At 36.9% G+C, this 24,630-nt stretch overlaps 1 protein-coding gene across 5 annotated transcripts in view; it reads left to right on the top strand.

The window, feature by feature from the left end:
• The window catches only part of CUL3 (cullin 3), a 94,814-nt gene that overhangs the window by 7,768 nt on the left and 62,416 nt on the right, over positions 1 to 24,630 (top strand). The window contains exons 1-2 of one of the 5 annotated variants that reach the window (XM_053215864.1): positions 6,405 to 6,426; positions 13,898 to 14,095. The exons of 1 other annotated variant lie outside the window; for it this stretch is intronic. In XM_053215864.1, coding sequence (XP_053071839.1) covers positions 13,898 to 14,095 — 198 coding nt within the window. In that variant the 5' untranslated portion in view covers positions 6,405 to 6,426. Of the gene's footprint in view, positions 1 to 6,404; positions 6,427 to 13,897; positions 14,096 to 14,161; positions 15,425 to 24,327; positions 24,457 to 24,630 lie in introns of those variants that run through there. 3 more of the 5 variants (XM_053215863.1, XM_027049262.2, XM_027049278.2) reach the window with 3 other exon arrangements.

Genomic DNA, 24,630 nt, shown 5'->3' with positions numbered 1-24,630 from the left:
TCATTTTGTTGCTTTAGAAATCTTAAACTTGGATATTACGTTCTATCTTAGCTTCTCCATTTGTTAGATGTAGTGAGCAAATCACTTGTTTCCTCTTTTGTAAGAAGAGAAAACAGTACCTACTTCTTCAGAATAGTTAATACATGTAAAGCTCTTAGGATAGTGTGTGGCACAACGTAAGCATTCTAAATAAATGCAGGTTGTTATTATTTCATTATTCTATTGTACTTGTTGCTTGTTTTCCTTCTAACATTAATGTGCTCTTGGATCTCAAGAAGATCCCTTTCATTCTTTTAAGCCGTGGTGCCTCCTTATTAGTTAACTAGTTGCTAGTTACTAGTTGCCTCTTCTTTCATACTACCTCCCCAGAGCAAGGCCAGAAATAGCACAAAGTGTCTTGGATCATTCCACCCATCTGCCTTCACTGCTTATATTTTTTAGGCTGTTGTGCACTCCTGGGGAAAATTGGACGATGGTGATATCTAAGCCGGACTCCCAGGGCCTCTGGGCAGGTTTTTTTTGTGTGTCCCTGGTAAGCTCCTGCTTCCTTTTCCTGTGCAAGCTATTCCGAACTTTAATCACTGTCTTTAAGCTCTTTATTGAGAATTCTTTTATCTGTCTTCCAGAAATTTAACCACTGCTTCACTGTGAAAACTAATGTTACCTTGTATAAGTTTCTTCAGCTTTCTTTCCTTTCAGTTATAGCCTTTAACCTCTGTCTTTACTCATTCTTTGCCCCTTTCCTCAGGGCTCAGAGAAGGAAGATGTTCTTTTCTTGTTTTATCATGGTAACTGGCTATCATACTATTATTCTTTATTTTCAAAAGTCTTCAAAGTATATAGTCTGTATCTCCTTTATTAGAACATGATTTTCTTTAGAGGAGGCGTTAAGTCTTTTTGTACTGATCTTTGTCAGTGTAGCACCATAGTATCCAGCAATGTTGCATGAATCAGTGAATAAATACACTCTTGTTTTATTGTCTTTAAGATGGGAAACTACAGCAGTGTTTCTCACAGGTTAGTTATGAGAAAGTGCTTTCTGAGAAGCAGTGGCATCAATGAGACATATAAAAGAATTTTTTAATCGTAAGGCAGAGTTTCCAAACAAAAGTAATACATTTGATGGAGGACAGTCGTTTTCAAATACTTACAGGGTTCTCCAAGACCTAGGAGGCATAGGAGGAGTGGAGTAGGTGTATCTTCAAAAATCTCCTTCTCTTGTTATTTAAAGCCATCTGTAGTTGTCATTTGTACAAAAGATTTCATTTTAAAAAGTTCTATTAACCACTGCTTTAAAATCACTAGTCGTTAATCCAGCCTTTTTAAAGTCAAGGAGAGCCCTACTTGCCCAAGTTGGGACAATTACTAACAAATTGAGAGCGGATTCCTTTCGTTGGCCTTAACCCCTTATCCGGAGGTTTTGCTACTAGAAAGCATTCCTTTATTTTTTTTAAGTCAGTTTCAAGTTGAAAATGTAGTTAAGTAAAACTTCTTAAATTTGATTTTCATTCGTTTAATACTTGCAATCGAGAAAGGAATGGACCCAGATTTACTCTTTAAGTGACAAAGGTTACTGCTAAGCAAACGAAGAAGACTTCAAAGGAATGTCTTTAACTACTTTAAGAAAATACAAGCTTTTTTGGAGATATTTTTCTATAAAAGCAATCGTAAGAGGAATTCTTTAACGTAATGATTGCACGTCATTCTTTTCTGAAGCAACTCTGAACTGAGCAACCCTTAACCTCTCCTATTTGCTCTATCCTCTTGACAGTAATCATGATAAATTCTTTTTTTTTTTATTTTCAATTTATAGATAGTATGAGAAATTGCTTTATAAGATTATTACTACAACTTGTTGAATGTCTGTTTTATGTTAGGCTGTGTTTTAGGTACTTGGAACTATAATTATCTCAAATCCTTTAGATGTTACTGTTTTAAATCTGTTTAGGTCTGAGAGATACCTGGTAAGGTATGCATAATATCACATGTACATCTAAGAAAGGGCAGAGCCGGGATTTAGATCCCAGATCTGATTCAAAAATTCATGTTCTTCCCGCTGTACCACACTGCTTGGGTGTATTCTTTTTTTTTTTTTTTTTCAACGTTTATTTTTGGGACAGAGAGAGACAGAGCATGAACGGGCGAGGGGCAGAGAGAGAGGGAGACACAGAATCGGAAACAGGCTCCAGGCTCTGAGCCATCAGCCCAGAGCCCGACGCGGGGCTCGAACTCACAGACCGAGATCGTGACCTGGCTGAAGTCGGACGCTTAACCGACTGTGCCACCCAGGCGCCCCGGGTGTATTCTTTTAAGCATTTGCTAGGTTCTGAAATATTTACTTTCTCAATAGGAATATATTGGAAAATTAATTCTAAGATTGCTGTTCAAATTATTAACCAGGGGCAGGTCCAGGGGCCCTAAAATTTATACAGTGCAGTACTCCTGATGAAAAAAAATTGAAATTAGTTTTTGGTCACTGGAAGGAGCCTTTGAAAGTATAAACCTTGCTAGATTGAAGATAAAATGCATCTCTCATAAGAGAATAAAAGTTACCAAAAACTTGAAATCAATGGAAGTGTATATTCAGTAAAATTTGTGTTGATAAGTTAAGGGTATCCTTATATGTACTGACTTGAATTAAGCAAAGTCATAACTTAGAAGAAAGACAGTAGTTGATACATTTGTGAGTTAACACTTTCCTTTTTAAACTAGAAGACTGATAGCACAATTTTTTATAAACTTTTTCCAGTTAGCATTCATCTTAAGTATAGGTTTAGAAAAAAGTGAGTCTTTGAAATTAACATGTTATGATACTTTAATATAATCCTTAATTTTTGTCTTTGAGAATATACTAAGAAGTAGGTTAAACAGTAAAATCAATTTTGAAGCACAAAGAGCAGATACTTTAAAATAATTCACTTTTCCTCATGGTACATGCAAATGAGACATGAAAAAAGTGTTTTGTTTTGTTTTTTTTTTGATGAAGCTATCCCTAGCCAACTAAACAAGTCATTTATTTGCTCTTGTTTATATTCATATTTTAATTTTTAAAAGCTAAAAGGGATTTTAGAGAGAATCTGTGTCAGTCTTCCTTAATAGATGGGGAAAGGGAGGACTAGAGAGGATGATTTACCCACGGGGATACTCTCATGACTTGAATTTATGGAAGAACCATGACTGGAAGCCTGATTTCCAGTTAAAGGTCTTTTCTCTAGACCAGACTGAAACAATCATATAGCCATAATAATTCAGTGTTAACATTAGCCTATTCAGTTAGTAAATGTTGTCTTAAAATTGTGCACCCAGGTGATTTGAGTTGACATGGAGGTAACAACAGAAGGACACTTAGTTTAGGACCCTGGGATTTCTTCATTGCTCTAATTAGCTGTGTGATCTTGAATAAGCCACATGGCCTCAGTTTCCTTATTTGTAAAGTGAGATTTTAATTTGTGGTTATCTTATGCTCATTCCAGCTCTAAAACTTTCAGTAAAAGGCGGTGCATTTATACACCAGTCTAGTTGCTGAATGCTGGTGTGTTCTCCCATGGTTTAAAACATTTTCTGTGATGTTGCAGTAGTCACCTACCTATCTTTTGGATTTAGAATGTTCTTTAAAATCAGAGTGGTGTTAAGGGGCGCCTGGTTGGCTCTGTCGGTTAAGCTTCTGACTTCGGCTCAGGTCATGATCTCGTGGTTCATGAGTTTGAGCCTGGGCCAGGCTGTGTGTGATAGCTCAGAGCCTGGAGCTTGCTTCGGATTCTGTGTCTCCCTCCCTCTCTGCCCTCCCTGGCTCTCACTCTGTCTCTTGCTCTCTCAAAAATAAATAAACATTAAAAAAAATTAAAAAAAAAAAAAAGAACGGTATTATTTCAGTGATGATGCTTAAATAGTAATACGAAGCAGTGGGAAATTAGCTCTGGTTTTTTGCTTTTTTTTTTGGCATACTTTGTGTGAATTGGTAGCTTCAAGGAATTTTTGAGCAGATTTGATCCCAGGTTTTTGTAGTAATTTTTTTGATGGACTTTTGGTATCCTGTCTCATTTGATTACAGTTTAGATTCATTCAAAGACAAAGCTAACAGGTAATTTATACTTTTTCACATTTTTTTCCTCATCCGTTGGACTGTGTATCGCTGATTTCAGGGTAAACTAACTTACAATTTATAGGGCTTTTGACACATTATCATAGTTTTAAAAAACAAGGTTTACCCGTTTCAAAACCACTTAGTGACCTAGGCTAAAGAGAAGAAAATATTGTCACTTTTGATTAAAATTAATACTTTTAGATTGTTAGGATGGAAATATGGAACTCAAACATACGCTCAGATATAAAGTATAAGTAATTTTCTTGGGGCCCTTGGGTGGCTTTGTCAGGTAAGTGTCGGACTTTGCCTCAGGTCATGATCTCACGGCTCCTAGTTCAAGTCCTGCGTTGGACTCTATGCTGACAGCTTGGAGCCTGAAGCCTGCTTCAGATTGTGTGTCTCCCTCTCTTGCTCTGCCCCTCGCCTGCTCATGCCCTGTCTGTCTGTCTGTCTGTCTGTCTCTCTCTCTCTCTCTCTCTCTTTCTCTCAAAAATGAATAAACATTTTAAAAAAAAGTAGAAGTAATTTTCTTAATGGGGGAAGGTCTCTATGATGTTTGAGGAGTTCCAGTTACAATGAATGTTGTATTCTTTGGATAAAATGTGTTTCAGTGTACCAGGCATGTAGCCTGCCTCCCCCTCCCCCTCCCCCCCCTTTTTTCTTTCCCCCCCCTTTTTTCTTTTTTTCAGTGAGGACAGCACAGTAGGACAGTGACAAACTTCTTGGCTCAGTGAGAATACTTAAAATTGCATCTTACTGTGATTATTATCAGACCATGAAATGTCACACATATCCTTTCTCATATATGCAAAAGTCATTCATGGAGAGATATATTTGAAATATATTAGTCATAGTCAAGTCATTTGTGACTTACATGGACTTTAATAGGCTAATCTGGAAGTTTGACCTTTGGTATTTGAAAGAAAAATAAAATTGTTCCAAATTTCCATATTGATTTTTTGAACAGCCTCCTACTGCTGAGTGCTGAAATGCAGATTATAATTGAACCTTCTATTGATGATTTAGCTTTCTCATTATAAACATACTGTTCTAGGGGCGCCTGGATGGCTCAGTCGGTTAAGCGGCCGACTTCGGCTCAGGTCATGATCTCGCGGTCTGTGAGTTCGAGCCCCGCGTCGGGCTCTGGGCTGATGGCCTGGAGCCTGCTTCCGATCCTGTGTCTCCCTCTCTCTCTGCCCCTCCCCCATTCATGCTCTGTCTCTCTCTGTCTCAAAAATAAATAAAAACATTAAAAAATAAATAAATAAACATACTGTTCTATAATGGTATTAGAGGCCAGCTGAATGTGGATCGGGTTTAGGTTGTGATTTCACAGAATTGTCCCAGGATCCTGTGCCTTCCTAATTGATCATCCTTTTCTCTGCTCCCTTGACATCAGTTCCTACTTTCGGCAGCATGGTTCTGCACTCATCTGATCTCCACTGTAACCACAGAGAAACTGGTTAAAGAAACATCAGTCTCAACTTTACATGCAGGTTTAAGTCATTAAGTGAGGCTGTACGTCAGTTTTGTGTAGTAAAGAAGCGAATGTATTGAGTAAGTGCTGTGTGCCAGATGCTTTCACAAACTTTCTTAATTGCCACACAGTACATCATCTCCCATTTCTCCTGCCACAAGTGTGTGAGGAAAGTAAACTCTGCAAAGTTAAATAACTTCTCCAAAATATAAATGTATAGCATTGTACTGTTTTCCTTAATACTTGAGTCTTTGGTTGTATTTTTGATGGTTGAGGTTGGTTAAAGATTAACTGATGGATAAATGGGATTATTGCAGATGTCATAAGCCGTTGTATAGTCATTGGTCATCAGATAAGACTCATCATCATCATTAACTGTAACTGTACTACATTCAGATCATAGTTTTTGAGAGTCACCTCGGCATTGTCCCATGTATTATAAAGGATACAATAAAATAAAGGGAGAGAGACTTTATATTACTCTAAGTTGCTTATAATCTGGAAGGCAGCTTCCTTACATAATTTATGGCTTAGTTGTGTCTCACTAGAATACTGTCATTCCTCAGATATTTGTACCAGAGCAATTTTTTTTTGAGGCTGAAGCTCAAAATTAAGATTAAGCATTTTTCCTTGTTTATTTTTCTCTAGCTGTGTCATTCTGAATTGCTTGGAATTTCAAATTCTCACCCTTTTCCCCCACCCACCCTGTTCTAAATTTCTTGTTGAAAATTATTCACAGGGGACTAAAGACTTCTTGTGCTTTGTATACAGTGGATGTGAAGAATACAGTTCTCTTCATTTTAGTTTAATTGGCTCATGCTGTAGTTCTCTCCAACTCTTGGTAATTGCAGAACCTTCAAGATGTGTAAGTATATAACAGACCGACATCCTTTCAAATTCAGACATTTTAAAGGTTATGTTTTTACATCATTTGAAATAGTGTAGATGAATAACCAAAGATATTTGTGAAAGAAAATAAACACTTAAGGTTATTTTTGCTATTGATACTTACTAATGAGGAAATTGTAATCCTGGATTAGGAAGATGCAAGAGGGTGGAGGTCATTTTTAAAAATTAAACTCTTGATTTGTTTTTTAAGAGTCTCATTAAACCATAAGCATTTAAGAATACTTAATTATAGCTTTCCTTTTAAAAAGAACTTTTGTTTTCTTGCTAAATGAATTTACCTTCCTTGCTGATCACTTTATAACTTGAACTTGTTGGAGCAGAATACTGTATATGCCTAATAATGAGCAAACATTACGTGTGTGTATGCATTCCATTATTTTATTGTTTTGTGGAGGCATTACATTCCTTCCTGAGTGTATTTGTAATTAATGGATCCTAAGTAAAGCAATTTCATCAATGAGATCAAAATCCTGCTCAAATAATTTAGAATATCACTTTAAAAAAAATGTTACTACTCTTTTTAAAAAAGTACACAATGTTAAGGCCTTTAAGTTTTATGACTCTGAGTGAAGTATATAGACTGATGTTTTTATGGTTAACATATTGATGAAATTTGGGGCGCCTGGGTGGCTCAGTGGGTTAAGCATCAGACTTCACCTCAGGTCATGATCTCGTAGTTTGCAAGTTTGAACTCCATGTGGGGCTCTGTGCTGACAACTCGGAGCTTGGAGCTTGTTTCGGATTCTTTGTCTCCCACTCTCTCTGCCTCTTCCCTGCTCATACTCTGGCTCTCAAAAATAAGTAAACATTAAAAAAAATTTAAAAAAGTATTGATGAGATTAGAGGTTAACATTTAGTTCTTTTAACTTTCATTGGCAGTTAATGTTGTATTCTGTACCAAGGATGGGTGAGAAATTGAAGTTCATCAATAACAAAATTATTTTAGCACTGTTACTGACATGTTCAGTAGATTCTAAGACCAAAAGCATGCATATAGAAGAATCTGCTTTTGAAGCCCATTTCCTTTGTTTTCAGTTTTTTGATTTAGGGGAAAGATTGTAGCTTATGGATCCTCTCCTGAAGGGGCTTTTCTGCCTGTGATTTTCTTCCTAGTTAATATTTATTAATAAAATTAATGATTAAGTAGTTAAGTGAATAGGAAAATCTGAAAATACTACTTGATAAATGAAATTTAAGGGTTTATTGCTTGCTTGCACATGATTATACTTTATTTGAAAAGGACATTTGATTATTTTAAAATTACGTTAATTGCAGTAGATAAGCACCTTAAAATATATTTCCATATCTTTATGCTTACTAATTCAGATGTTCGTGTTTTCAAAATTGCATTAGTGTAATACAGATAAATCAAGGTCCTTTCACCAGACATTTGTTTACGGCCTTCTAAGTGACATTGAAGAAAAATATACAACTCCTTAAGTATCTTGTAGTCTACTGGAGGAAAAAGATGCACAGATAATTATGAAGCACTATGGAGTGTAGTGATAGATATGACCTGAGTATTATGAAAGAGCTGAGAAGCAGTCCACTCTGTGATAGAAGGTCAGGGAAGGATTCCTGGGGGATAGAGGACATCAGAGCTGTGTTCAGAATCTTTGTAAAGAATCAGATATAGAAGAGGCAGAGGAGAGGATTTTAAGAAAACATGGGAAGATGGGGCGCCTGGGTGGCTCAGTTGGTTGAGCGCCTGACCCTTGGTTTCGGCTCAGGTCATGATCTCACAGTTTGTGGGTTCAAGCCCCACATTGGGCTCTGCAGCTGGTAGCATGGAGCCTGCTTGGGATTCATTCTTTCTCTCTTTCTCTCTCCCTCCCCCGCTCAAGCTGTCTCTGTCTCTCTCAAAATAAGAAAAAGTAAAAAAAAAAAAAAAATTTTTAATGAAAAAAAAAGACGACATGGGAGGGTGGTGAATGAGGGGGAGGTGTCTCACTGGATGGGAATAACCACTGATTTAATGTTGTTAGGAATAAATGTAGTAGTGAGTGAAAGATGAAGTTAGAGAAGTAGGAATAGACTAGATTTTGAATATGATTAAAGTACACTTTTAAAGTACATCCTTCCACCCTGTTATTAGTGAGAACTAGGTTTTGAACAGGGGCATGATGCTCATATTTATTTTTTAAATGGTGATTCTGAGGAAGATAGATTCTGAGAGGTATTCGAGTTCATGATAGTTGGAATGCTGTCATAGTGATCTAGAGGAAAGTTTTAGGACAGTAGTATGCAGGATGAAAGAATGGGAGCATATTTGAGAAATATTTTGGTCCTACTGTTAGCAGCACCTGATGATTGGATGAGATGGGGATGAGAGAGGAAGAAGAAAAGTTATACATAAATAATTCACAAACCAGCTAGTTACACATGCTAAACTAGCTGGTTTGTGAATTAAAGAATATAGGAGGAGGGTTAGTTTAACAGGGCTTTTGGACATGGTAAGTTTGATCTGTTTCTGGAGCATTTAGTTTGAGATGTCCAGCAGGCAATTGAATACGGTAGTTTCATGTTTTGGAGGAACATCTGGGCTGGCAGTACAGATTTGGGAGCAATTAACACACAAGCCAGTAACTTATTCTTTGAGATGTGGGCCAAACTTCGTGGGAAATCTGAAAGAGCTCAAGACTCATCATCCAGAAAAAGAAAATGCACACAACATTATTTGGCAAAATTTTGTGTGCAGTTTTAGGAAGCTTCAGAATCCCTTGCTAATCTGGTGTCTTACAATTTTTTGAACTTTAGATGTGTGGGTAATAATTGTAATCATGATAATGGATGGAAATGCTTAGTGACCCAGTAGAGAATGAAAACAGCCAAAGACAGAGCCCTGGGGATTAAAATGCCATTTAAAATGGCACTGGAAGAATAGGAGATATGAAGTAGGGAATACTGTTTCTGAAAGAAGGCTTCATTATATTGACTTGCATTTAGCATAGTTGTACCCTTAAGTATTGTTGTTTTAGCTCATGTTTTTTGTTTTGTTTTTTTTTTTTATTAAGCTTGAAAAGTTTTGTTTTGTTTTTTTCTTCGTGACAGTTATTCCCATTGATGAGAGTTCAAGAGATTCTATCACTGGAAACTTTTGTTAGTCGACATGTGAGGGATTGTGCTGTGTCCTGGGCTGGGCTAAATTCTTCTGACCTTCTTTAATCTTCATGTTAGTCCTTTGAGCTGGATACTGTCACTAAACCTCCTTAACAAGTGAGGAAATGAAGATTTAAGTAATTTTTCCAAGGTCACTTGGGTTGTTAATTTAGCAAAACCATGACACAAATCCAGGCCTTTTGGACAGCAAAAGTTAGATACTCTACTAATATTCCACACTATGTTTCCCAGGAAAATCAGTGACTGACACTGATACTACTATACCATATTAGCACAGTGGAATGTAATGTGATTCCAGTAGTTTGGACTAGATTTGGGGATATATAAATCCTAATTTCTGTGATTTGGGGTAAGTCATTCAGTCTCTCTGGGTCTATTTTCTTTTTATTTACTTGAAAATTTGTGCACCTAAACATTGTTATCCTTTCGCTCCATCTCTACTCTGTCCATAAAACATGAATACTGAAGAAAATACTACATACAGTCTTGGATTATAAAATGACTCTTGGTTTATATATGTAAGAAATGATTTATTATAATGTAAAGGAAATTCCTACAATTGTCAAAGTCTCTGATTTATGTTTTTTAAAATTCTTTAGTTTCTAATAGCAAATTTAGTAATTCATGATGGGTAGAGAGATTTTTGTACATTTTCTAGCTTTCATGGGAACTTATTTAGAGCCTGGAAAGATCATTTGCAGTTTTGCTCAACTATTAGCAATATAGTTATCACTGGAGTTTATAGTCCACATTAACTTGGTTTTTCTCTGGAATTGTTTTGCTTTATTCATTCGTTATTTAATGTCAAGAGATGTTTTTAGTCTGCTTTTTAATAATCTCTGTATATGCTGCCAGCAAACTAAAACCACATTGCACACATACATGGAGTACTTGAGGCCGTCATTATCACGTGGACTTGTATATTTTATTTATGGGAACTTACGACCAGCTACATCTTAAAATATATTATATGGATGGCATCCTATGTGTCAGGGTATGTGATAAGAATAGATAGTAGTTTTGATGTTGGGGTAAATTCTTTAAAGGCCATTTTGGAAAAGTTTCTGGTGGACCTGGGATTTGAATACGATTTGAGTAACAAAAAAGTTGTTCTGTTAAAGAGTTCCTTTTTAAGCACCCCAGAAAAGATCAGAATAATAAGACTCAGTTTGAGTCCTCTGCTTAAGAATCCTCTATGATTGAGGGTTGAACTGATATTTTATTGCTAGGGTGACGGAAAGAACTATTTTGCCTATGTTCCTTACTCTTCCACATTCATACCCATTGGACATAGCTTGGAAAGGATTGTGGTTTTTTTTTTTTTTTTTTTTTTCCCATAAACCACTTCATTGAGGTGTGCAACTTGATGGATTTGTAGGTAAGTATTCACCTCTGAGGCCTTCAACATAACCTATGCAATAAACACACTCATCATCACCTCCAAAAGTTTCTTCCTACCCTCTTTGGAGAGGATTCCATTAGCTCAGTAATTTCTATTCAGTTCAGGTCAGAAATATTTGCGGAGCTGATGAGTAATTGTTGCCATGTTTCCCAGGTTGTGAATGCAGAACATGTGGGTTATATGTGGCATAATAACAGCTCCTTAGAGATTAGTAGGAAATCATTCTGTCAACAAGTATGAATGTCTGTTATATGCCATGTATTACTTTAGTTGGTGAGGGATTCCACAGTGAAAAAAATCCCTGCCTTCATGGAGTGGACATTTGGCTGGAAGAGGGAGGCCAGGAAAAGAAGTATGGAATGTAGTATTGGAATTTGGGGGTCACTAGTAAGAGTAGACTGCTATTTTAAAGGGAGTGAGCAGTTAAAGCTTTATTTTATGGTGATGAGCAGCGTTTGTGAGGTTGATAAAGTGATTGAGCTATGGAGATGCCTTAGGGAAGAACAGTTGAGAGACAATAGAGAGTGGCAAATACAAACACCTCAAAGTGAACTTGTTTGACACCTTCCGAAGAATAGCAAAGAGGCTGGTGTGCTGGAGCAGAGTGAGCAAGGAGGAATAGATGAAGTCAGATGATCAGATTGAGTCACATTTTGTAGTTTGTATAAGGACTTTGACTTATAACTCCAAGAGCAATGAAAAGTCCCTGGAGGGTTGTGAGCAGAAGAGTGGCATGATAGTGGGGCAAGAGCAGAAACAGACCAGTTAGGGGGCTGTTGGGATGGTCTGAGAGTTGATGGTGGTTTGGATAAGGCTAGTAGTAGTGGAAGAGGTGAGGTGAGCAGGAGTTAGATTCTGGGTACATTTTGGAGGTAGAAACAACAGAATTTCCTGTTGGATTAGAATCAAGATGAGGGAATACAAGGGATTACAAGCTTTTGGCCTTAGCAACTGAAAGGATGGTGTGGACATTTGCTCATTTGGAGAAGGCTGCAGGGGAAGCAGACTTTGGGGGCAAAGATTAGGATTTCTGTTTTGGACACAGTAAATTTGAGATGCTTCGTAGGTATTCAAGTGGAAACATTGAAAAGGTGCTGAATGTAGGACTCTGGCATCAAGGGCAGAAGGCCAAACGAGGTATATAAATTTGAGGTTAACTTAAAGCCGTGAACATAGAGGAGACCAGCTTCACCTGAAAACTGAGTTGTGGCCAGAGGGGTTTAGGGTGGGAGGTTGCTGTGAGAAGGAACCAGTAAGCAGACTGACAAATAGAAGCTAGAGAAATAGGAAGAAAAACAAGAGATTGTAATGCTTGGAAGGCAAAGCAAGGAATCTGTTTCAAGGAGTAGGCATGATCAGCTTTTTCATCAACTGCCAGATGGGTCAGGTATGATGAGAACTAAAACTCTGACCGTTTACATTTAGCAGGATGGAAGTCGCTGATGACTTTCTCAAGTAGTTTCAGTGAAACAGTAGAAATGAAAGCCTTATTGGAGTAGAGTCAAGATACAGTGGGGGAAGTGGGGCTTAGAGTCAGTGAATGTAGAAATCTCTTAAGTCTTGTGATTTCTCTGTAAATGGAAAAGAGAAATTTGATGGTACTGGAGAAGTATGAGGGTTTGTGAGGATTTCTTTTTAACATGGGAAACTGATGATTTTGAATGTGGGTGGAAATTATCTAGCAGAGAGGAAAGAATGTGGTGATGATGAGAAGGGAGATTGATAAAGGGAGGTTCTTTATAGGTGAGTTGGCATGGAACTAAACTTCGTTCTGTATAGGTATCACCTGGGTTCAAAATGCTGACTAGGGTTCTGTAGGTCTGGGGTGGAGCCTGAAATTCTGCATTTCTGTAGTAAGTCCTTGATGATGTCTGTGTTGCTAGTCCCTGTGCTATAATTTGAGCAGAAGAACTTGGTACTTTGAGAACCAGGACTAGCAGGGTATATTGATTCATAATCCTATAGATCGGTGGATATGGTTGGTTTTTGTGCATTGTGTCTTCAGATTGTTTCTGTTTTCTCAGTAGAACAGGAATCAAGTCATTATCCTAGAGTGAGGATGAAGGAGATGGTGTAAAATCAGCTGTTTGGTAGAGTTAACAGTCTAGAATGTAGGATGGTGGGGTTGTATTCTGGGCCCACTTGTGGTTAGTGGTTATGTATTTAAACCAAGACCTATTGAATATGGGTGTGTGTGTGTTACTCATTTACTTTTAGCTACACACATGGGTGAGTGTGAGGAGTTGGTGGGTAGATGTGGTTTAGAATGGTAAGTATTTTGGAGGGGAGAGGGGCAAGTGATTCATGGGTGTATACAAGGTAGCTACAAATGATGGGACTGTGGAATCTGAACTGGGAAAGGACGAAAATAAGAGAATCCTAGGTTAAACAGAAAATGTGGGGTTTTTGTTTTGTTTTTAATTGCACGTCTTCTTCCAGTCTTTAATTTGCTAAGGAGCTCTGTAAATCTTCAGGAGAGGAAAATAGTGTTCATGTCCTCAGTTTCGTTTTTTTTGTTTTTAATTAGGGAACTCTTTCTGTCTCAGCATCTCTCTGAGCTTGTATTCCACTAAATAAACTAAGGGAAGGATGTCTTAACACTTTTGGCTAAAGCCAGGTATTAACATCGGGGATTATGATTTCATTTAAATTGGAGGGTTTTGATGCATGTAAGAAAGGAGGAAAGCCTTAAGGATTTTTTTAAAAAATTGGCTTTTGTCAGCTCTAAAAACTATTCTTATGCGTATTTTTTAATTTTTGTTAGAACAGACTGTTAACATCCTTATTAAGTAATGCAGATTTATAGTCATAGCCATATAATAAAATAATTACTCTGTGGACAAATACAGAAAGATTTTCAACCATTGGTGTTTTTTTTTGTCTTTTTGTCTCTTGGATATTACAGATGACCATGGATGAAAAATATGTAAACAGCATTTGGGACCTTCTGAAAAATGCAATTCAAGAAATCCAGCGTAAGAATAACAGTGGTCTTAGTTTTGAGGAGCTCTATAGAAATGCTTATACAATGGTTTTGCATAAACACGGAGAAAAGCTCTACACTGGACTAAGAGAAGTTGTTACCGAACATCTCATAAATAAGGTATCCAACCTTAAAGGACTATTGCTAATTCTATGGAATCTAGAAAATCCTTGATATACTATATAGTACTGTGACTAGCAGTGTTAGCTTTAAAGGCTGTAGGAAGCCTAGAGAAATAATAATTAGTGGCTGTATTCTAAAACCTCACTCAGAATTTCTAACCAGCTAAGTCACAATTTTTGATAATTGAGGGAAGATGAAATTTGTGATTTATGATAAATACATTCTTTGTAATCATTATTAAGGAAACAGACTTTGATTAACTTATAAATGCTTGTTTATTAATGTGTGATTTACAGATCATTATTTTTTCCTTGAAATGCTTAATCAGTCAGCCCATTTTAGCTTTCTCTACTTCCTCTGTATACTTGAAAGGTATAAAGTTACAGTGTTTAAAAAATATCCTCTAAGACTTTTCACCAGTTGAAATTGACTCTGTTTTAACCAAGTTCCATAGCGAACATGAATTTTTTTTTAAAAAAACATAAATTAGTGTTGGGCTATTAAAATTAGAAAATGTTTCTTTGGTTCTAAAATGATGTTTTTGTTTTTTTAGAATAAATCTTTATATAAAGCAAACTTTTCTATTGCAAGTATGTCTTGCTTTTAAGATTGTCTGATGAAATGTAAAATACCACAGATAAATAAAAACTTCTCAAAGTTTTTGTGTGGTAGTAGGGTGTTCGTTTTTTAAATTTTATTTTGAAAAGAAATGGAAAAGTTGCACCAAATAGTACAGTGATCTCTTGTAGATTCAACAGTTGCTAACATTTTGCCAATCTTGCTGTTGATACTTGTTATTAATTACTATTATTGATATTACTATTACTGAACAATTAGTGAATAAGTTTTAAGATCATTTACCCTCAAATACTCTGGGATGTTTGTCCTGAGAACAAGGAAATTCTCTCACTTAACCAGAGAACAATGTTCAAAATTAGGCAGTTTAACATTACTATAATACTGTTACCAAATACAGTCCACATTCATATTCATCAGTTGTCCTCTGTAGCAGTGATGTCCTTAGAGCAGTTCATTTTCTGATCCAGGATCCAATCCAGGATCATACACTCCGTTCCTCAGCTTTTTGTTTTTCAGCATTTTTGACGAGTATAGGCCAGTTGTTTTGTAGATTGTCCCTCGGTTTTTGGTTTGTCTGATTGTTTCCTCATGACTAGTTTCAGGTTATGCATTTTTGGCAGGAATAATACATAAGTGATGTTGTGTCCTCAGTGCATCACATCAGGAGGCACATGATGTCAGTTTATCCCATTATTGGTGATGTTAACTTTGATCACTTGGTGTCCGCCAGATTTCTCCACTGTGAAGGTACCTTTTTTCCCTTTGTAATTCATAAGTAATTTGTTCAGATATATTTTGAGACTGTATAAATATCCTGTTCCCCAAGAAACTTTCATGTGATGGTTTTAGCATCCATTGATGATTCTTGCATGAATCATTATAACTATGGTGGTTACAAAATAGTCACTTTCTGTTTCTACTATTCCTTCCATAATTTCTTTCTCTTAAATGGGATTATGTAAGCAGGTAGCTAGTGTTTCAAGAAGCAAAGTGATTGTGGTGTTCATGCAATCAACAGGTTTTTTTAGTGCCTGCTCTCCACAGCTTTCTAGGAAAATGCAGTGGGTGCGAAGGGTTATGATACCCTTGTCTTTACTGTGATGTGTAAGAGATGATGCAGACATTTGGATACCAGTGTGAGGCGTTATATAATTAAGTGGCAAATGAATTGAATGAGCAGTAAATGGCTTAGGAATTCATATAAGGGAGAGATTATCCTGGGCTGTAAGATTTCATGGGAAGATATCAAATTGAACTGAGCCGTGAAAAATTTGGGATATAAGTGAACAATGTGGAAGGCATTCCAGGATGGCAGATGTCATGTGATTATACAGAAATAATAAATTTGGTATACCTAATGTGTACTAAAGGTGGTAAATAAGAATTTGAGGTATATAATAATTTGTGGGGATTAATAGATTGTAATGTTGCAAAGGTGGTTTGGGAACACATTGGAGAAAGACTTGAATGTCAAGCTAAGGAATTTGGACTTAACAGTGGAGTTTTTTTGGAAATTTTTAAGTGGATGATAATGTGACAGAATATTTTAAGAAGATTAGGATGAAAATGGTATATAAATGTAGAATTGGGAGGTTGTTTGCTAGAAGCAGGGGAGAACCTGGAAATTTTTGAGTAAAGCGATAGGCTAGAAATGAATAGATTGAGGAGGTGACAAATTTTGTTTTCGGTAATATTAGAGATTTTTATAGTTGGAAGCAGCCTTAGAGATCATTTCACATGTGAGGGAAATTGAGTGTGAGATCATCACAGAATTGTGTTTAGAGATATACAGGTTTAGAGCTTGAGCAGGAACTCCGAACTGGAGATCGAGATTGGACGTGTGGTAGCACGTACTGAGGATTAAGTGTTGGAGTCCAGAGAACAAAAATCCCAGAGCCAAAGGACAAGTCTTCAAAAACAAACTGGTACGTAGGTGTGGGAAATGAAGAAGTCTAATTTAAGAAACTTGGCATCAAAAGAAAAGAAATGTGGAGTGGGAGAATTTTGCTTCAAGCTGTTGAAGGGGAGAAGACTGGAGCATCAGAGTTCTTGGATATGGAGAGTGCGCGGAATTGAGAACGACTGAGAATTAACGGTAGAATAGAGGCACGTTCTCATTTGCCAGAGATTCCATGGTGAATGATGGTAGTGACTGTATGCTTGGTTCAGTTCTAGTGCATTTACGTGTTTTAGTTCTTGGTCACAAACTAATGAGCCAGATACTACGATTCTCCTCTGTTTTACAAGTGGGGAAACCAAGGCACAGAGACTTAGTGATTTGTCCAGATGAACATAGCTAGTAAGTGGCCTAGCTGGAACAGTAGTCAGGCAGTGTGGCTTCAGGCTGAGCCCTTGACTTCTCTGTAGATCTGCTCCTGAGGCATAATGAATGGATCAAGAGGCAGTAAACACACTGAAAATGAGGGGATTCAAGTAAATTGCCTCAGTGTTTGTAAAGCCATAGTCCTTTAAATTCTAGCTCTTGCTTTATTTATAATTAAAATGAAGGAGCTGGCAGTAATATCTCCTGAGATTCTTTAGTTCTAAAACTATTACAAATCTAATAATTAAACTGGGCACCTTCTGGAAACGTGAAGAAGAGACTCGGAGTAGCCCTTTTTGGGTATATACTAAGAAATTGGCAAGTGAGGAAAAAGATAGCTCAGTAGGAGTTGGCCTGAATGTGCGATTTGCCGTTTTTGTTTGTCTTGAAGTGCTGCTTTGCAGCTTGGGCACAGATGCGGAAAAAACATCTGTAGTTATGTGCTGTGTTGAGAATTGGCTCCTCCAAAAAGCAAGGAGAGGAGGGGAGACCGGAGTGGAAAATCCGTGTTTAAGTGATTTTTCAACTCTGAACCATGGTTAGGTAGAAATTGAAGTCATGTGAACATTACTCTGTGCTAACTGTGAGAGTTTCAGCATATTTGTGAGTTGCTTAAGGTGGTCCCATACCTAAGGTTAATTGTTACTTCGAAATATAGGCAGTTAGTTCCCTATAATATGTTTCAGAGAACATGTAGTCAAGTTAATTGTGCTGAAGAAATTATATATGCCACGTTCTTTTTATTTCTCTTACATAGGCATTAATGATACATCACCAGCATCTCAACATGTTCGTCGATTTTTTTTTTTTTTTTCTTTGACAAACACTCATTTGACAAGTTTAAACTAGGCAATTTCTGACTAGGAGATGTACCAATACTAGTTTATCTCAGAATTCATTTCTTTATTTCAGCTGAATTAAGTCTTTTAACCTCTGCTAGTATCTGTGCTCATTTTTGGGTTTTCTACTTAACTTACTTCATTTTTACTCTTAACCACACAAATATAGTACTACTATATGAAGGGGACACGAACAGGGCCATTATACAGTAGTCTTAATGTGCCCTGGTGCAGGAAATCTCAGTTTTTTCTACCAAATGGGACTTAGGAATGTTACTAACATAATGTGCAAAAGTGTAGCTTGCACGAAAATTGCTATTACCTGTTTGTACATTGAATTCTCTGACAGGAAGGTGAGAGAATGGTTTAGGGTTCTGTGGGATCAAAGTAACCATCTTCAGTCTCACAGAATGTGTTCCTTTTTGTGGTTCTGAAAGCCTTACTGTGTGGTCTAGTCATCAGGGGTTTTTTTGTTCACTGTGCTTTTAGCAGTTTGCCGAACTGCGTAAGCAGTAACATTTTTTTTTTTTAAAGCAAAGTTATTTCCTACTCAAGTGAACATTTCAGTGCTATGGTATAGGCAGCCAGAACCTATTTTTTTTTTTTAATGTTGAAGGTTTCAGATGAAATACATTTTTATGGAGAATTGGGGCTGGTTTATCATAGTTGCTAGTACCCTGGATTTAAGATGAGAATAGTAAACATCTGGGCAATATCTTTGGTAAAGCAGAGTGGCATAAGTAAACTATCAGAGCACATGAATGGAGGAACTTCTTTGAGATGAAAGTAACTGATTATTGGCTTTAGAAGTAATTTCTCAAAACTGAAGCCGACATAGAAAAGCTAAATGCTTTTCTCTTACTTGGTTAGTATATTCTTCCTAGGTCTGGAAGAATGGTCCCTTTGAGGAAACTGAGATCCAAAGGAATTCAGTAGATTTCTCTAGACCACAAAGCAAAACTTAGGGTGTGATATGGCTCTTGTGCCTTGCCATAAGAAAAAACTCTGGTCTTATTTTAGAAAATATGAAAACATTTCAGAATTCACAGGGATTGGCTTTTCTTTAACGTTTATTTCTAAATAAAATAACTTTAAATTCATGGTTATACTAGAGAAAAAAAGTTCTGCTACTTTCTAATTTTAAGGATTTTTAAATTGTAGATCATTTTGTTAAAGCCTCAAAAATATCCACATAAGGTTTATCAGTACAGAATTCAGCATTCAAAACTGTATGTTATTTGCTACCTCTGGCTTAGGTGTAAAAAATTAGTTGGGATGCATTTGATCCCTGCACACATGGAACAGATTAACAAGTAAACAAATGTTTAGTTATAAAACATAGTGAAGAAAATGGGCTGTGGCGATAAAGACGAGGGTGACTATGTAGGCCAAGAAGGGGGTCTCTGAGTAAGTAATACTTGTAACGATGTTTAGACTGGGACTTGAAGAGTGAGAAGGTGCTCGTGACAAAAGTGGGTTGAAGAGCATTCCAGGCAAAGGGGATGGCTGTAGAATATTTTTTCTTTACAGGACCAGATAGTCAATATTTTCAACTTCCTGAGCCGTATGTTCTCCGTCGGCAGTCCCTCAGCCCTCTCCTGTTGTAACACCGGAGGAGCAGTAGACCATATGTAATGAATGGATGTGGCAGTTTTCCAGTACAACTTTATTTTAGAAAGACAGCAGGCCATCCTTTGCCAATCCCTGGAATAGAGAAATTGAAAACAAAGCCTGTTGTGAATGGGGAATTAAGTATTGGCAGTGGGGAAGAATGGGACAAGATGAGGTTTGGAGAGAGGCATTGAAACCATGGTGTAAAGGTTTCATACTTAATTATATGTGCATTAGGAAGTCCTTCAAGAATTTTAAGTAAGACAGAGACGTGATCTGATGCAGATTTTTAAAATACTACTCTGGTTGCTATGTGGTGACTAAATCAAAGGGCCCAAGAGTTGAAGTGAGCAGAGCAGGAAGGAGTGATCTAGTAATTCAGGTGAGCGATAGTGGTGATTTACACGAGTGTAGTGACATTGGGGATAGAGACATTTCAGATTCAGGATACTTTGAATATAGAAAGATTGTTACCTCTGAATAGATTGTGTAGGGAATGAGGAGGAGGAATCCAAGATGACTTCTAGGTTTTTGGTTCTTGAACAGCAAGGTGTTTCTATTTTTTTCAACATAGGTTTGGGGTAGAAAAAGGAGTTTCCATTTGAATATATTAATCTTAAGATGCCAGTGAAATTGGATACGCAAGTCTAGTTCTCTGAGAAATTTTGACTGGAAATGTAAATTTGGGAATTGTGAGCATGTAGATGCTACATAAAGCTTTGGAAGTAGATAAATTCACACAGAAGAAAACGAATGGGGACTTCAGATTTAACCCTGAGGAATTTAAATGTTTCATGTAGATTTAAGGATTGCAATGGAAACTGAAAAATAGCCAGGTACTTTTAAGACTCAGCTCTCACCTTAAGTTATAAAATCATTTAATGTCAACATTTATTTAGCAGTTTTGGTTTTCATAATCATTTTGTCTGTGTGTATATATGTGTGCGTGTGTGTGTGTGTGTGTAATGGCTAAAGACTATTTTTTTTAATTAATTTACCTTTTTTTAACATTTATTCATTATTGAGAGAGAGAAACTGAGCATGAGCAGGGGAGGGGCAGAGAGAGGGGGAGACACAGAATCCGAAGCAGGCTCCAGGCTCTGAGCCGTCAGCACAGAGCCCGATGCGGGGCTCGAACTCACAAACCGTGAGATCATGACCTGAGCTGAAGTCAGATGCCCAACCGACTGAGCCACCCAGGCGCCCCTAAAGACTACTTTAAATTTCAGTGTAGTGCCAGTCAGTTCTGTTACTTGTGGGCAGGGTTAGGTAAGGTTAGAACCATCCTGTTTTTAATTTTTTTTCCCCTCCTTCAGCTTTATTGAGGTGTAGCTGACAAAATTGTTAAGATATTAATGTGTTTGGGTTTTTTTGGAGTCATCTTTTAGAAGATTGCTGTTTGGGATTTAAACTTGACAGAAAGCCTTTAATTTAAGCTCATTGTAAAGTAACTGAGGACTTCTTTTTCTTCTTTATCCACTACTGAACACTCCATATTTAATAATAAATAACCTAGAAGTAGCTGCAGTGGAAAAAGTACTGGGTAGAAAGAAGGGAGAACTGGGCTTTAGGCCTAATTCTACCACTAACAGTCTTGAACAAATTACTAGACGTTCTCCTGGATTTCAGATTATTAATTTATAAAATGAGTTTGGGATTGTTTTTGTTAATAATCTCAGTGAGCTTTAAAATTGTATAATGGCTTGTGTGTCTTGATAATTTTGGTTTATTAAGACTTAGGAAGATTATAGTTTTAAAGTTTACCATTGTTCTTTCCTGTGCCATAATAAGTATTTAGAATAAAAACATTTTCTTTTTCAAAAATATTTATTTATATTTGGGAAGGAGAGAGAAAAGTCCCAAGCAGGATCTGCACTGTCAGCGCAGAGCCCAACATGGGGCTCGAACTCATAAACCGTGAGATCGTGACCTGAGCCAAAATTAAGAGTTGGACACTTAACCAGCTGAGCCACCCGGGCGCCCTTCCCTCCTTTTTAAAATGTTTATTTATTTTTGAGAGAGAAAAACATTTTTATTTTTAAAAAAAATTTTTTTTAATGTTTATTTTTGAGACAGAGAGAGACAGAGCATGAATGGGGGAGGGTCAGAGAGAGGGGGACACAGAATCTGAAACAGGCTCCAGGCTCTGAGCTGGCAGCACAGAGCCGGACGCGGGGCTCGAACTCACGGACCGCGAGATCGTGACCTGGGCCGAAGTCGGACACTTAACCGACTGAGCCACCCAGGCGCCCCGAGAAAAACATTTTTAATTGTTTCTTAAAATCAGGGGAGAAACTCTTACTTTAATGTGGGAAAAATTTTATTCTAATTTCATGATGCTTAATGGTTTCTTAAATTAGCCTTATGCTTAATTTCCCCTCTTTCTCTCAAATTATTAACTCTGTAGTAAGAATTGAGTAATGTGGGAGCCTCATAAATGAGCTAATTCTTGTGCTTTGAAAGTTTGAACAAAAAAGATATTGACTTTTTAGCTCTACTAGAAACAACTTCTTACTGCTAAAAAGAACATTTATTTAAAGTCTTTCTGTGAGCACTGGGTATTATATGTAAGTGAGGAGTCACTAAATACTCCTGAAACGAATATTACACTCTATGTTAAATAACTGGAATTTAAATCAAAAAAAGAAAAGAAAAAGAAAAAAGGATTCGTCCTGTAGATATATTTAAATATGTATATAAAGAATATGCTACTGTTTATTGTAGTATTGTATTTAAATGCCAAAAAGGCTGAAAACTCTCTAAATGTTAACTAATAGACTGTTCAATAAATGGAATTATATCCACACAATGAAAAAAAAATCCATCCATATAACCTGTGTTTTTCAAATAATATCTTACTTTGGAAGGAAGGCAGATTAGTCAGATTAGAGGTTCCTCCCGCTCACTTTTCATTCATTTAGAAAACTACTAAGGACCTATCATGTGCCAGGCACTCCTCTAATAAGCATTTCCGTTATATCAAAGGTCCTTGCCCTTGCCTTTGGGGAACTTAAGTTTTGGACGTAAGCACTTGAAAAACTGAAGCTTTGAAGAATAGTTTGAATTTTTAAATGGCTTTCTTGTTTGAGGTTTTTTGTTTTGTTTGTATGTTTGGTAAATTGAAAAGTCTTTCTGTAAAGTAACACACTACTGTTTATTTTTTGTATGTAGGGTTTCCTTTGCTGAAAATGGTATCTCTGGGTAAACTATTCTTTCAATATATTGATTTTTCTTCTCATTTTTAAAGAGAGAATGAGAAGAGCCAGAATTTTAAATACTGTGTATTCACCAGTAAATTAAAGTGTTTCTTTGAGGGTACTAATTGCATGTGAAAATGAAGTTGGTATTTCCCGGTAAGCTCTGGACTATTTTATAAGTCAGTTATTTAAACAGACTTGACTTTTTATAAGAAAGCTTTTTAGTGATTTTCTTTCTAGGCAAATGTGGATGAATGTAGGTTTTTTTTTTTTTTAAATGGCATTTATGTTCAAAATATAAATACAATGATTGCAGTGAATTACAAGAGGACATTGATAGAAACACTCGGGAATAAGATTTTCCTTAGCAAAGACATTTCATTTCAGAGGCCCACAGATAGAGTCTCTTGTGTTTCATCTGCCAAAAAAATAATTAAGACACTATGCCTGTCAGCAAGACTCTCCCAATTTTAGTGGAGGTAATCAGATTTGAAGGAGAATTATTTTGCCTGAAGAATTCAGGGCAGAGTAGAAAGAGGAGGTCATTTTCGACAAGCCTTAAATAATTATTAAAGATTCATCGTGTGAACAAAGGCGATAGTCCAGAAAATGGTGTGAGTTAAAAAAGGCAGGTAGGTACGATGAGCACAGTCAGGTATGGTCAGTGTAGATGGAATATAAAAGGTGTCTGATGGCATTTTTTGGGAATGAGAGTGTTAAAGTTAGTTGGACTCGTTTTTGAAAAACATGGTAGGGGACTTGGGTTTTATCCTGTGGGTGGTGGGAACCATTGGTTTTAACCTTCTAAAAGAGACTGACCAGAGTGGAGATGGAGTGAAAGATTTAGTAGGCATTCCTTCTTCAGTGCTTCATTGCTGGGCATCTTTCGTTCGCCTGCCATCTTGTCTTGTCCTTTTTTTCTAACTGAAAAGTTGTTGAAAGAAACAATCCATTTCATTGAAATTTGCTTGGGGTGATGATGAGAAAGAAGGCTCTGAGCTAGAGGTACAAACCCTTAATGAATATGTTTTGGAAGGGTGGCTTGAATAGGAATAGAGTAATCCCCAAAGAGGAAGAGATTACTGGGGATAGTGTAGGGAACAGAGACCATTAGAGAGTCAGAAAGATAGCAACCATGGGATATGAGGGGAATAGGAACTTGAGTAGCTACTACTTTGAAAGGACTGGCAGAGAAATGATGTTGGGGGAGCGCCAAGCTTAAAGCTTGGCCTAGGTTATTTGGTAAATTCACCCATGTGTTACATATCAGCTATTCCCGCTTAAATTGTTAAGTAGCCTGTAAGCACTGTGAGGGCAGGTACCTACCTTTTCTGCTTTCTTGTCTTGTTGTAATGTCTAGTGATGTTTTTTTTTAATTATAAAATAAGCAGATGAGCCAAGGGTAAGACCTGTTTTATTCATCTTCGTGTCTCCTTCTCCTTCATGTAGTTGGCACTCAGTAATTGTCGATTGAAATGAATCCCTGAGAATACTAGCAGTCAAATGGAAACCATGCTTTATATCCACGAACTGCCAAATTCTGTTTTGTCTTCCACATGTGCAGTGATACTTACACCTACCCAAGTTAATTGCTGAATCCAAACCCTGTTTAAGCAGAGTGTATTTCACCATTTAAAAGCACAGTGTAATTTCTGGGTTGTATATCTCTCATTTTTTGAGATGATTCTGCTGGCAGCCAGATCGTGTGATCCTGTGGAACCGTGGACTTTTTTCCTCCACGTTAACTCAAGAAACGAAAAGACTGATTGCCATATCGCCATGCTTTGTATATGTCTTACTAGTTATTCTGTGAGTGGCCCTGTTGTTCAAAGTTTATGATAGTGCTATAATGGTTTTTTATGTATATCTTTTGTTTTAACCATTGTGAATGGAATACTCTACAAATGTTAGATAATTCATGTCCTTCTGTGGTACACTTAGGCTCCATTAAGTAAAAAGGTACCAGTTTTCATGGTACTACTT

The sequence above is a fragment of the Acinonyx jubatus genome, chromosome C1 (genome assembly GCF_027475565.1).
Source record: "Acinonyx jubatus isolate Ajub_Pintada_27869175 chromosome C1, VMU_Ajub_asm_v1.0, whole genome shotgun sequence".
Classification (NCBI taxonomy): Eukaryota; Metazoa; Chordata; class Mammalia; order Carnivora; family Felidae; genus Acinonyx; species Acinonyx jubatus.
This window is presented reverse-complemented; position numbering and strand designations above follow the sequence as displayed.